Consider the following 15343-nt stretch of genomic DNA (forward strand, 5'->3'; position numbering starts at 1 on the left):
CTAATATTCCATTTTACTTAAATACAACTCGTGGTGGAGGGTGTTTATTTCAGTTTTATACATAAGTCAGTTTTATTTTATTTGTAGCAGTCCATTCTTAATTTAATTTATTCTAGTGAATAAACAACGCCGTTTTATCAATAAAGAATTGTTTCAATTTTCACAAATTTTATTCAATTTGTTCAGTCTGGAAGCCATCCCTTAGCCGACAAATAGGGAGATTTTCAAGCAAATTGGATGATTTTGCGCAACCAAAAAGTTATAAGAACAATGCCGATTGCACGCTCGCCACAGCGAAATCCTTCGGGACAGCCTAACACGGAAGAAGCTGAAGTCGAGAACCCTTCAGTCGTTAATCCACTCCAGACGGATGCCGATGCCACTACAGAATCTACGCAAGCAATTTCATTGCCAAACCCTACATCAGACCAGGTAACGTTACATATTGTTAAAAGCATGGAGGCCTTAGAAAAAAGATGAACGACATGTTCAATCATCTGCAAGACAAGAACATGTCTATAGAAACTTCGTTCACCGATTTAAGAATCGAAATAAGATGCTCCAATTCCAATATCCATTGTCCGGACCGAACTGATGATAGCGAGAGGGTCTCATCTGCAAATTCCGCACGAGCCTCACGTTTAATCAATACACGAGTTGAACATCCAGGAATAGAAACACATTCGAGACAATTGATCTTAGAACACAATGCTGTTAACGCCATTTCTTCCAACACGTCGCAGAATAACTCCTGTCGACAGAAAAAGATTTACCCGTTGCCAAGGTTTATAGGACTTCCAGAAGACTGGCAAACCTTTTATGAATCATTTAAAAAATCAACAGCGGAATTCGAATATTCTGATCTACATAACATTATGCGCCTTCGCGATTCTTTAGAGGGTGAAGCGAAAGAAACTTTGAACCCCTTCTTTCCAATTCTAAAAACGTCAGTGCCGTCATGAATATATTGGGTAAAACTTTTGGACGTCCCGAGCAGTTAATAAAGTCCCAAATATACAAGATTCGTTCAGTTCCGGCAATAGAAGATTCTGATTTGAATGCATTGGCCGTATTTGCGAATAAAGTAACGAACATGGTGACGTTTATAGAATCAATGGAGGGAAATCATCACCTTTTCAACCCCATGCTACTAAATTAGGAGACTGCAGTGGGCCAATAAAGCCCTAGAATTGGGAAGAATGGCAACAGTTCGTGACTTTTCTCAGTGGTTAAGCGATATAAGAAAAGTTATTAACATGGTCACCGATTTTCTTCCAACTGCTGACTCCTCAAGTAAATATGCCCGTATATCCTTTGAAGGTATCGCGTGTATACTATGCAAAGGAAAATGCAAAACAGTGGCGACCTGTAAATATTTTATCAAGCTTTCGATTTCCGAACGTTGGAAAAGAGTCAAGAATCTTAAACTGTGATTTTCTTGTCTGAAAAGAGGCGATCGTGTAAAGAATTGCAGCCAGAAGAGAGTGTGTGGTCGCAATTGCTGTGATAAGTATCACCATAAACTCTTACACAACGAGGATTCATAGTTAAGGAACGTCCAAACTGAGAAGGCGCGCCCTACTGAAGAATCAGTGACTGCAGAAAGAAATACGACACACCGCTGTTTAGCTGGGTCAAACTCCGGGAAGTGCAAAGTACTATTCCAATTTGTTCCAGTTGGAGTATATGAAAAATGTGGAAAAGCAGAAATTATATATGCGTTAATCGATGACGGAACAAACGTGTCCATGATAGATGCAAAGGTTGCAATAAACTAGGAATTTCAGGACAAAAAACTGCATTGGAACTACATTGGATGAACAGTCAAAAATCACTGGGAAAACACAAATAGTAAATCTTAAAGTTGGCGGAATCGAAGCGTCTTCAGAGATCTATGAGATGAACAATGTTTACGTTACTAAGAAATTGAACATACCGAAGCAAAGCTTAAACTTGCAGTCATTGCTGTCGGAGTCGGAAAGAGAGTCTCTTCATGGTATTTATCACACTCTCATCTGACAGTACCAATCGAGTCGCCGAGAATGCTATCCACACCAGGACCTATAGTTATAAAAACAAGATTGGGATGGATAGTATATGGGCCTCCGAAACATGCTAGCACTCAATTGATATCGTGTCATGCATTTAAAACAGAAAATGAACTATCCTCGCTATTGGAAATGGAAGAACCAATGAACGATGGGTTGGGAAATTTTGAAATTCGACTTCCTACAGAACCATTGCAATTGAGCAACGATCATGTTTTGAAAACAAATTCAAATGTAGGCGACGGGTAACTCTGGAAAAGCTACTTTCCGCTTTTCCCCGATTCTGTTGGCATGGCTTGTAGGCGTCCTAGCACAGTAGACAAATGATGTCAAAAGACCCAAACTTGGGGAGGGAATATTCAGAAAAAGTAAACGAATACGTAGAGAAGGGTTATGCCCAAAAACTATCAGCCGAAGAAGCAAGAACTCGTTCAGAGAAGACATTTTGTCTTCCACATGTGAGGGTTGTGAATCCCAACAAGGTCAAACTGCGTGTTGTATTTGACGCCGCCGCAGAGGTCGAGAATGTCTCACTCAACCGGGCACATCTGTTAGGACCAGATGTTAGTCAGCCTTTGATGAAAGTATTGCACAAATTAAGACCATCAGAAATAGCCGTATATGGAGATCTGAAAGAAATGTTTCATAAGGTCTTTATAAAGAAAGGAGATCAATATGCACAGCGTTTTCTTTGGAGAAATGTCGACCCGCCAAAACCGCTGCAAACAGACGTTATGCAAAGAAAGGAAATCCGTGTCACTCGTTCGTCAACCATGGATCAGTATGTAAAAAATAAAAACGCTATGGAATTTCGTAATAGCGACCCAAGAACCGTTGACGCCAAACTTGAAGAAGTAGACTCACAGGTTGTACATCAAGTGAAGACAATACATTACGCTGGTGGATTTGAGGTGCACAATATAATAACAAACACTAAAATGGTCCATAATGCAATGAGACTACGTAACAACTCTGGTACAGTTAACGTTGGTAAATGTACGGAGCGAATTATCGGAATTCCTTGGAAACCACAATCAAATGAGTTCGTATTTGCTTTAAAATTTCATAAGGTACCAGAATAGGCATTGCAAAAGAATAGAAAACTCACAAACCGTGAACTGTTATTCGTGCAGATGAGAGAACTTGACCCATTTGGATGCATGGTCGATTTTATGATAGTAATGAAAATTTTAATGCAGGATGGATGGAAGGCTGGAATCGATTGGAATGGAAAGTTACCCGATAATATCAATATGTGTTTTAAGAATCGGAATTATGAGTTTCTTTTTTAGCTGGAGGGTCATGTTCCATAACAAAACAAAAATATCATTTGCAGTCACGAAGACGTCATGCGCTCCGCTTCGTTTCCACGTTATAAAAACTAGAACTTCAGAAAGCTGTAATGGCATGATAAAACCCACAGAAGGAACTTCCAAAAAACCAGCATCAATGTTTGCCATGTTGGACTTTGATCCTTAGATGTGAATATCCCCTAGTCAATTATGTATAATTTCAGTTTTATACATAACTAGCTGAACCCGGTGCGCTTCGCAACCCCGATTAATATAGTAATATTTTGTGTCTTTTAAATTAAAAATTAAATAATTCAACAATATTATAAGGTATTTATTGTAATGCTTTAGGATATACAATATTTTTTGTTCTTCCTTCGGGAGCGTAAACAAACAAATCATCGGGTCTACCAACACGTGAACATGCTACGTACAGCTGACCGTGAGAAAAGCAAGGACTCGCTAAATTTAGGCCGCATACTTTAAGACTTTGTCCTTGGGATTTATTAATAGTCATTGCAAACGCTAAACGTACAGGGAACTGCAATCTTTTGAAATTGAAGGGTGTTTCGGTTGCAATTAGAGGTATTCGAGGTATCAAAACCGTGGAACCTTTATACTTCCCCGTTATAATTGTTGCCTCAATTAAATTATTATATAGTGTTTTTACTGTTAATCTAGTACCATTGCAAAGGCGAGGTGGGTCTATATTTCTTAATAAAATAATCGGTACACCAACTTTTAGGACTAAATCATGTGGTGGAAAGCCTGGAAGATCCAACGAATTTAGAAATTCAACTGGATAGTTAACAGCATCGTCTTCAGTTGCCACAGTATCAATGGATTTATATGTTCGTGCATTTCCGGTTATACTACTTAGTATCGTGCTGTTGATACCGTTAACATCAGTGTTTTTTGGGGCAAGTAATGCACGTTCACATAACCACTGACTGTTTTTGATGTTATTTTCAATGTTGGGAAACACACAATCTACTAATTCTTCGATAGATTTTGTTAATTTACAGAAATCGGTCGGGAATGATATACATTTCGTGGCTGGATCAACTGGTATTTTTCCATTTCCTACATCCATTAGTTGTTTGGAAAAATTGCTAGATGATTCGGTACACTGAAGTTGTACACGCATATTCTTCGTTAGTTTTAATGTACGAACGTGGCGCCAAAGAGAGGATGATTTAAGGCATGCATTTAATTCATCTGCTGGTGTTGATCCTGGAATAACAGGTAGGGTTTGTCGAAAATCTCCCGCTAATAAAATCAATGCTCCCCCAAATAGTGCAGAGCTGTTTCTCAAATCTTGCAAAGTCCGATCTAGTGCTTCCAAAGATTTTTTGTGCGCCATTGTACATTCATCCCAAATTATTATTTTGCATGATTGCAGTACTTTTCCCATTGACGAATTTTTCTTAATGTTGCAAGCAAAATCTTCCATAAATTGCGCTCTGACAGGTAGCTTAAAAGCAGAATGTGCAGTTCTTCCGCCGTCTAAAAGGGTTGCTGCAATACCTGACGAAGCAACGGCCAATGCAATATTTCCTTCTGACCGAACTTTAGCCAAGATCAGAGAAATTAAGAATGTTTTTCCTGTTCCTCCAGGTGCATCAATAAAATACAGTCCCCCAGATTGCGTTTCGAGTGTTTCCCCAACAATGTTGTATACCGCTTTTTGTTCTGGCATTAAAAGTGGTATTTTTTCTGCAAGAAATGTTTGCAATTGCTGTGCATCGTACGTGACTTCTCTTCTCAAGTCAATTTCACCCACATTTTCGTCAGATCGAATCGGAGAAATCATACCCACTTGTAAAAGTGTCTTGCTTTGAATTTGCAAACATTTATCTTCAATTAATATCAAAGCCTCGTTATACATCTCTTCCGAAAATTCCAGATATGCATCGTCCCTGATGGTTCTCTCTCTGTTTAGAATATCTTCTGCCATACTATTTTTAAATTTCTCCCAAAGATCTCTAGGGCTGGATGGTGAGCAAGAAACTAAAATAATTGCAAATAATATCCTAATCTGATAAGGATTATTTCCAATTGTTGAATCTTCAAGTGTTGTTTGCCAGTGTAAGTCATTTTCCAAAAGGTTGAGTTTGTTGCATGCATCTCTATAGGATGGACATATTTCTCCATCCACAGTCCTTAGGTCTTCGAAAGATGTCGGACCATATACATTGACCAAGAGTAGTCGCAAGTAGAAACACTCCGAATTTTGTGGATGAACGGTATATAGTCTGCCCAGAGCATCGGTCGAATATACATTTGGCCATCCTTCAACGGGTTTTCCCTGCTTGCGCCTTTGAAATTTTTTTGATGTTGGATTCCATGTATAATACGTCGGAATTTGTGCATACAACAAAGTTCTGGCGAACGGATCGTTTATACATAATTCAAAGAATGAGGTTAGTGTTGTTGCTGGAGGTGCCACTGCCCTTTCCCGAGCATTTGTTTCATTGAAATAAACTCGTTGTCCATTTTCCAGATGCACAGACAAATGCACAACAGTAGGATGACGTTGGTGAATAGGAAATCCTAAAATTCTCCATACTGCTTCATTACTGCTTATATAGCGAGCCATCTGGTAATGACTTATTTCATCGTTGGGATTTTCAAGTGAGAACACAGCCATATCTGAACCTTTATTTACGTACTTGCAAATGTATTTTATCGACTTAACTGAATTGCAGCATTCCACATTGATGTGAGCCTTGAAAGTTTTGGACAGAAGTGGACAATAAGGGACTATCCAGCGATTATCAATATCTATGTCGTTGTTTCCCACCTTTATTGCAAATGAGTGACCACCATCAGTTGTAGATCTACGACGATAAAGCGGATAACCGTCAATACCAGTTATTGTGTCGTGAACTAATTGCCTTGGATATTTTTTGGAACACTTTCCATCTACCATACATGGAGAATTTTGATTAATTAGTCCACATGGTCCATGAACCATATTTTTGACAACAACTTCATGTAGAATTGGATCCATGCTTATGTCAGGTATTTCCGCAGATATAACATCATCAATCGCATTGGGTGTAATTTTTTCCACCAACCATATAAGAATATGAGCATGAGGTAGTCCACGCTTCTGCCATTCTACCGAATACATCCAACATCTGGTTTCGCCAAACACTCGTAGTTTTACAATAAAATCCATCAGGGATATAAGCTTCTGCCTGAAAACCCTCGCTATCACATCATGTCGATGCACCGATGTTTGACCTTCCGATAAAATGGATTTTATTTCCTCCCATTTTGGATTACATGTAAATGTAATGAATAAGTCTGGCCGACCATATGAACGCACATAAGTCATTGCATCCTGCGTATACTCCTGCATATGGCGGGGACTTCCTATGAAGGTAGCCGGCAAAATTACTGCTTGCCCGAGATCATTGGGGTTAATGTCGTTTCTATTGTTTAAGGCATCCCGAAGATGGATGTAATCATCTGCGCGCAATTTTGATTGGTGATACCGAATATACAAAAGCCGTTCAGTTTCTATTTTGGCATACATATCCACTATGTATTGATGAAACAACTCGCGACAATTCAAAATATGATTGATAGCATTTTGACGGATCATGATACGATAAGCGTAGAAATTCATTGAGCTCACTTTTTTTTCAGTGGGAACATCTGTAAACAAAAGATTTAAAACACGTGTATATGCATACATATATACAGCTGTACTTCTCTATAAAGAACAATTGTCTATAACATATAATATTTCTATAAGGAATCGTCTTTATATCATAGTAATTCTTCGTCTCCAGGGCTACTTTACGGAAAAGTTCGACTGTACATTCATAGGTGAAAAATTTTTATCGTGAACTTTACAGGTGAACTTTCCTTAATATCCTTCGTAGCTGCTGGGGACAAAGTATCAAAACTTTATGTAGAAAATTAATAATTTGTTGTTAAAATACATGTTTATGTTTATTAAAACGATTCGTTATAGACAGGGCTGTGTAGTCGGAGTTGGAGTCTAGCAAATTTTGCTGAAGTCAGTGCCGCGAAAAGAGCTCGATCGTTTATTTATTTTTTAAGACTATGATAGAAGATATAAGATTCATTATAATTAGTTTTTGAACCAATTGATCCTCTTAATTTTTACAAACAAATACAGTGTTCTATTGCACATTTTGTGTTAGTGATCCAATTGTTCAGTGGTATAGGAAATTCGAAGACGAAACTGACCTGTAGTCGAAGGAAAACTGGTTCGACTCCCCAGCCCTGGTTATAGAGAATTATTCGCTATAGAGTTTTTTATATTTGCGGCGTATCTAAAATGTTCAGTCAATGCCAAATACTGAGTAGTCATGTTTTTAGTGAGCACCAAGAGTTCTTGTTTCATCTATTATACCCTCCACCGTATCAAGGATCCCACAAAGTATATGGGGATTTCTGAGTGAAATCGGACGCCTTTTCAAAATGGGGTTTTTGATATACTTTTTTTTTGCTGTGGTTATGCTGCTTATCAGAAAAACATTGTAGTATATGTATATTCAGATTTTTAGACTGTTACGATGTTTAAGATAAATTCCTAAATAAAATAATTTTTTAATTTTTTGGGTAAAATAACATATTTCAGTGGTGTATAGGAAAAACTTTAGTGAGAAATTTTAAAACATTTAGGAAAAATAGTAATTATACAAATCCCACTACCAAATAGGACATACAATTTTGTAATTAATCGTAGTTTAATACAAAAATATTCAAGAAAATCGAAGAGTACATTGATAAAAAATTTATTTTAAATATTAAATCGCAAAAATTGCATATAAGCCCACTGTGCAAAATGTTTTTCTAAAGATTTTTTTTCTGTTTGGACCATTATTTAAGAAGTTATGAGTATTTATTTCATATAGCTTTTACTGTATTCGACTTTTTCAAGGCGCGATATGAATGAAAACATACTAAAATGTTTTGGTGGTGAGCAGCATCACCACAGCAAAAATAAAGGATATAAAAACCTCGTTTTTAAAAAAGTGTCCGATTTCACTCAGAAATTCCATTCTACATTTTTGATCCCACAAAGTATATATATTCTTCATCAGTTTCAAATTATGCAGCGGTATAGGCAAGTTCGTCCGTCTGTGGAAATCACTTTAGCGTCCGAGGAGATTGAGGTAGGTAGATGACTATATAGGTCCACATATTAGTATAGCCCCCATATAACGCGACGTGTCACTTTGAAGGTATCAGTACACCCCAGCTACTTACGGAAGGTGGGGGGGGGCGTTGAGCATGGGGGCACAATCCCCTCTTCCCCCGAAATGCAATTTTTCCATACACTTTTTAAAAATTTTCTTCCGAAATGTCATATTTGTAGGTGTAGTATGCGGTACTCATTAGGTGTAGTGTATGGTACTCATTTGTCATCCGTTTTCAGTATTTTTTAGCAAAGTTGCACAATCAAAATACACTTACTTGTTGCTGGGTTAATTTGGCGAAGTTCAAAATGGTATCCATCGTCTCCGTATGGGAAAATAATTGGATACTGTAGGGCATCATATGATCGATGCGTTTCCGATATTCGGTTTATCCTATCGTCTTGTCGACGAACTACGATATCTCGTTGAGCAACGGGATCTCCCACCATTAAAACTGCAACGTCATTAGCAGCAGGGGCATTGTAGCGTCCTCTATGTTCACCTGCAGGTGTCTTGTCAGCGTATATTACAATTTGGTGGTCATCCGAAAGTAGTTGTAAATCATTATTAGCTTTTTTGAATGTTCGTACTAATTCATTATTTTCATGCAGCATTTCTTGCAATTCGGCAACAATTCGTTCATTTGTGGCAGGATTATATTGCCGACGTTGTTGGACCTGGTCAAGATCATCTGGTTGTCCCATAAAATAAATCTGAAGATATTTATGATCTCTTGTGGGTATCAGCGGTCCCATACAATGATATATTTGTCCTTGGACCCGAAATGTTGGCATAAAATTTCCTCTGACTACTTTAGTGGCCCCGAACGACGTCATTTGAAAGCATGAATTGTATTTTCGAATCTTTGAAAGAAAATTTCTAGATTCTGTAGTTGTTCCCGAAGCTAATGAAAGCAGTGGTTCCGGGGGTGGCCGTAATTCAGGCAACACAATTTTGCCATTACTGCAGCAAATTCCGGGTGGTTCATTTTTGTATTTAACCGCATTACAATATCCACAAACAATATCCATGTGACCAATAGAGACTAATTCATCGCCACTGCAATCCATATTTGAATTGTAATTAAATGCCATACGTTCATATGCACTTAGACGGGTTTGAACTTGGCGTTGAATTCTGCTCGCATCACGTTCCGCTAATGTCTCATTACCTCTCGTTTGTGCTACTCTGGAGCGTTCATTTCTGCGACGTCTTTCTCGTTCATTCTGTGTTTCATTGCGTCTAGCATGAGCTACTCTGAGGCGGTCATTCCTGAGACGTTCTTCACGTCCACTCGATGGCTCATTAGCTCTTAAAGAACGTGTTCTATCACGATCGTTGGATAGACGAATTTGTTGTTGTTCTGTTGTCTCGTGTACTCTCACCGTTGACGACCTAATACGTTGACTTTGAAGGCGTACTTGTCGTTGTTCGGGTGCTTCGTTTTCCCTTGAGCTTGACGATCTAATTTGTTGACTGGAAAGTCGTTCATTTTGCAGATTTTGTGATTGGTTAGTACGTGAGGTAGACGCTAATACCCGTTGACTTTCAAGGCGGGCGATGTGCTGTTCCAATGTTTCAGCAGCTCTTGAAGTTGAGGCTCTATTCCGTGCATTTCTTAAACGATTTTCACGCTCTTCTGTCGTTTCCGTCCCCCTTTGAGACTGTAGAGTCATTGACCTTTTAGTTCGTTTGGCTAACAAAGATTTTTTTGGCGGCATGTTAATTTTTTTGAATATTGTTATTGAAGTTTCAAATTTGATTTTCAATGTTTGTAATATTTGTATACATATGTATGAATGTACATATGCAGATATGTATATGTTTATATATTTTTTATTGTTGTCAAACTACATAGAGAGAATTATATAAGAAGTCTTTTAGATATATGATATTTAATACGTGTAGCCTTGGTTTCTTTTTTCCTTTCCGACTATAAGTACAGGCGTACTATATTGGTGACTTCTACCGACTTAATATTATTTATATTTTTTATGAAATATCCAAATCTGAACCGATTTCGATATAATTTGGTACATTTATGTCTACTCCACATTCCGTCACACATTACAAATTTCATTGAAATTGGACATAATAGCGTGTTTGGTGCATAAAATACAGGAAATCGACCGAAAATATATACGGGAGCTATATTCGAATCCGAACCGACAAATTATATGTCCCATTTATTTCTAGAACATATTGCGTCACACCTTCAAATGTCAGCGAAATTGGACATTTATAGCGTGATTGGTGCATAAAATACAGGAAATCGGCCGAAATTATGTATGGCAGCTATATGCAAATCTGAACCGATTTCGATATAATTTGGCACATTTATGTTTAGACTAAATTTCGTCACACATTTCAAAATTCATCGAAATTGGACATATATAGCGTGTTTGGTGTATCAAATACAGGAAATCGGCCGAAAATATATATGGGAGCTATATTCATATCTGAACAGATTTCGATATATTTTGGCACATTTATTTCAAGAACAAATTCCGTCACACATTCCAAATTTCATTGAAATTGGACATAAATAGCGTGTTTGGTGCATAAAATACAGCAAATCGGCCGAAATATATAAGGGAGCTATATCCAAATTATAACCGATTTCGATATAATTTTGCACATTTATGTCTAGACCAAATTCCGTCAGACATTCCAAATTTCAGCGTAATTGGACATACATACAGTGTTTGGTGCATAAATTACAGGAAATCGGCCGAAAATATATATAGGGGCAATATCCAAATATGAATCGATTTCCATATAATTTGGCACATTGGTTTCTAGACCAAATTCCGTTACAAATTTCAGCGAAATTGGACATATATAGCGTGTTTGGTGCATCAAATGCGGAAAATCGGCCGAAAATATATATGGGAGCTACATCCAAATCTGAACAGATTTCGATATAATTTGGCACCTGTATTTCTAGATAAAGTTCCGTCACACGTTCCAAATTTTATTGAAATTGGATATAAATAGCGTGTTTGGTGCCTCAAATACAGAAAATCGGCCGAAATTATGTATGGGAGCTATATGCAAATCTGAACCGATTTCGATATAAATTGGCACATATATTTCTATGCCAATATCCATAACGCATTCTAAATTTTAGCGAAATCGGACATATGTAGCGTGTTTGGTGCATAAAATAAGGAAGTCGGCCGAAAATATATGTGTATGGGAGCTATATCCAAATCTGAACCGATTTTGATATAATTTGGCACATTTATTTCCAGACCAAGCTCCATCACACATTCCAAATTTCATTGAAATTGGACATAAATAGCATGTTTGGTACATAAAATAAGGATATCGGCCGAAAATATATGTATGTGGGAGCTATATCTAAATCTGAACCGATTTGAATATAATTTGGTAAACTTATTTCTACATCAAATTCCGTCACACATAAAAAATTTGGAGATTGTATCTGTAATAGTTATAAAGATATTTGCATACAAAATCTAAATTTTTTGGAGGTACTTCCAGTTCTGATGCTATATCTCCAGATCAACGCGAAATTTCAAAAAATGATATAGCCTATTTTCATTCCAGGCCATGTAACAATGTACCCTAAACATTTCAGTAAGATCTGTTCAGCGGTTTTGGAGTCTATAAGGCACAAACAAACAAACAAACAGACAGACAAACAAATTTCAATTTTATATATATAGATATCTTCATTCTTGGAAGATACATTGCACCCCTGTAAGTCAAATTCGGAAGACGAATTTTTAACCTTTCCATTGATGTCAATTATGCTGATGTAGGTGGCCAGATAACAGAGTTATTGCCTAGTATATGGAGGAATTCCACAGTATGAATTGTGTAGTGTAACCATAATCACGCTAGGGGTTGCCGTTATAGCTCAAAACTGACAAAATTTTGTACAAGGTAAGAGTTTTAGTCGAGGAAGTTATAAATAAATTTGGTAATGATCTGATAGTATTTTGCAGGTGAAATTGACCATAACTTTTGTGGGAAAAATATCCTAATTAAATTTTTGGAAGATATTTTCATTTCTGGGGGACATATTCCGTCAAATTACGAATAAGAAACTTGAAACCACACCCTTGATGCAAATTACATCAATGTAGCGGTTAGATAACGGACCTTTATTGTTTTGGTTTATTTGTAAGGAAATACATTTATCTTGCATGTTACAAAATGTCGCAATCATGAAATACAATTTTCTAAGTCATGATAGAGAAATTCCCTGTTTTTAAATTGAGGTGAATTACAATGATGCACGGAGTCTTGAAGTTTTTGAGCCGCTTTGGGCAAAAGTAATATAATACCTCGAAATATTGGTCGGTTCCGTAAAATTTGCCGAAAGCTATTATAAAGGTCTTTTGATATTTTTTCTTAATACGAATTTTATTTTTTAAGATGCAATCCGTCTATCCATTAAAAAATAAGAAAAATACCATCTATCGTTTCCAGGAATGGCGCTATATCATTAAATTTGTTAGGCTACACATCCCTAATATGATTAGTTTTGTTGGATTTTTTACACGAAATTGCTCTAAAGGCCACATTTCTTGTCCAATCGATGAGAAATTTTTCATTGCTGTGGCTAGAAAACGAACCCTACAAAGATTTGGATTACTAATAGGGCCCTTGATTACTTATAGGACCCTTTGATATAATTACGGCCATTGAAGCAATTTCGTGACAATTCACCTTTGGCCCCATACAAATTAGTATGGAAATTTTGAGGCCCCACTGGCACCTGTTAACCAACATCGATTTTTCCCTTTGAATTAAAACCAGTATAAGTATCATGTATGTATGTATGGCCGGACGGGTAAGATATTTATCAATCATATAAAATAAATAACGCGGAAAATTAGTACCCAGGGATAGTGGTATAGGGTATTACATGGTCGGCTCCGTCCGACTATAGCCCTCTCTTACTTGTTTTTAAATATTTGATTGCATAAATATAGGAAATATGAAGACGTTCTCTACCCATTCAGGGCTGTGTATTGAGCTTATGCTAATGTATTTTTGTATCTTGTAGGAAGTAGAACTCCTCCTATATTCTTTCCAACTATAAGTACTCCTACGAAAGTAACATTTACACATGTCGCATACTCTTACATTCTTTTGATGGATAGAGCCTACCTGATCCTACTCTCCTAGAATAAAATTATGTTTGTAAATAAGTACAATGTAGGTAACTGTTTCCTCTTCGTCCATCCCCCTTAAGAAATTTTGGAATACTTTATAATTACAGGTCAAGATTTTCAAATTTAGTAGGTTTTTGTAGTCCCTATTACTAAATTAAGAGATCTTGAACATAAAAGATTTCAATGCTTGGTATAACTCGATTAAGATAACTATCAAATTTCGCGACTTGTGTCATATTGACAAGTCCCACTCCCAGCCCAGTCCAATACTTAAAAATATCCAAATTTTTAAGTGTCATGCTATCTGTAAGTAGTTTTCTATAAGTTTACTGATCCAACGGGGATAACATTTTCTACACATATAGTACTCACTATTACCTTCTACCACATGTAAATTGTTTCACGAATACTTCGCAATACCGAGAGTTCTATTCCAACAACATATAAACTACACAAAAAATACACCACAAGTCTACATCAAATATTCCTTACCAAATCTAAGTTTGTTTTTTAATTTTTAATCAGAATATTAATTTACATACCTTTACACGGGTTATCCATTAAAAAACTTTTTATTATTTACATACCTTTACACGGGTTATCCATTAAAAAACTTTTTATTATGTTACCGGTTTTTAATTGTCGAGCGATACAAATTTGTTTTTCGTTTGATAGATTTTTATAAAATTTTAAAATGTAAGATGCAATATCTTTGACAGTCCGGTATGTGGTCATGAAGCGTTGCCAATGATGATTTTGAAATGATTTTATTTCTAAGTGGCTCAAAGTGTTAAGAATCTAATCCCGTTACTATTTTATCCAAATATATGACTTCAAAAATATACTTTTTGCCTCAGAAACCTGCCATTGTGCCTATAGTGCATTCTTTCGATGGATAGAGCCTCTCCTATTTGTAGAATAAAATTATGTTTGTAAATAAGTAAAATGTAGGTAACTGCTTCCTTTTCGTCCATCCCCCTTAAGAAGTCTCAAAGAGGTAAGACATTTAATGGTTGTAGCCTTGTTAAATTCCTTTCAGATTATAAATATAATGAATGAAAACCTTAACCTTTTATTTATTTTATGAAAAATATATGTGGGAGCTATATCCAAATCTTAATCGATTTCAATATAATTTACCAGATTTCTTTAAATTGAACACACACAACGTGTTTGGGTCATCAAATACATAAAATGGGCCTAATATATACATATGGGAGCTATAGCCAAATCTTAACCGATTTTAATTTAATTTGCAGATCATTCTAAATTTGTAGACTGTATACGTAAATTTTCGTAAGTACCTCCGATTCTAATGAATTTCAAAAACTAATATAGCCTATTTTAATTTCAAATGATATGACAATATACCCTAAAATTTTCAGAAAGATCAGTGTGGTTTGAGTCCACAAATTACAAACATGTTCCTATTCTATAGATTAAAAGATGTAACTCCTTGAGTAATACATATAACACTAACTAAAATATAGAAACACGGAAATGCACTCAAATCACAATGGAATGGAATTTTTTTTAAAGCATCATACGAATTATCTTCTGTCCGTATTTTCCTTGGACGTTTCTTCAACGTAAGCGTTTGCGTCATCTTATACGAGAAAATATGCCTTATCACGATGTTAAAATTGGAACTTTCATTAAATTGTTCAACA

The 15343-nt window shown here is 36.3% G+C and overlaps 1 protein-coding gene across 1 annotated transcript; it reads right to left on the reverse strand.

The window, feature by feature from the left end:
* Window positions 1-5325: 5325 nt before the first annotated feature.
* On the reverse strand, window positions 5326-6767 carry LOC141392542 (uncharacterized). Its single transcript, XM_073965478.1, has 2 exons — window positions 5535-6767; window positions 5326-5331 (listed from the first exon to the last, which is right to left on the reverse strand). Exons 1-2 carry the CDS (start codon window positions 6705-6707, stop codon window positions 5326-5328), a joined length of 1179 nt encoding a protein of 392 aa, XP_073821579.1. The 5' UTR covers window positions 6708-6767.
* Window positions 6768-15343: the final 8576 nt, after the last annotated feature.

The sequence above is a fragment of the Musca autumnalis genome, unplaced genomic scaffold (genome assembly GCF_047663935.1).
Source record: "Musca autumnalis isolate F117 unplaced genomic scaffold, ASM4766393v1 scaffold_2, whole genome shotgun sequence".
Classification (NCBI taxonomy): domain Eukaryota; kingdom Metazoa; phylum Arthropoda; class Insecta; order Diptera; family Muscidae; genus Musca; species Musca autumnalis.

Bases quoted from the DNA above. Each gene is read 5' to 3' on its own strand.
- LOC141392542 (XM_073965478.1), bottom strand. From the start codon at position 6,707: ATGCAGGAGTATACGCAGGATGCAATGACTTATGTGCGTTCATATGGT.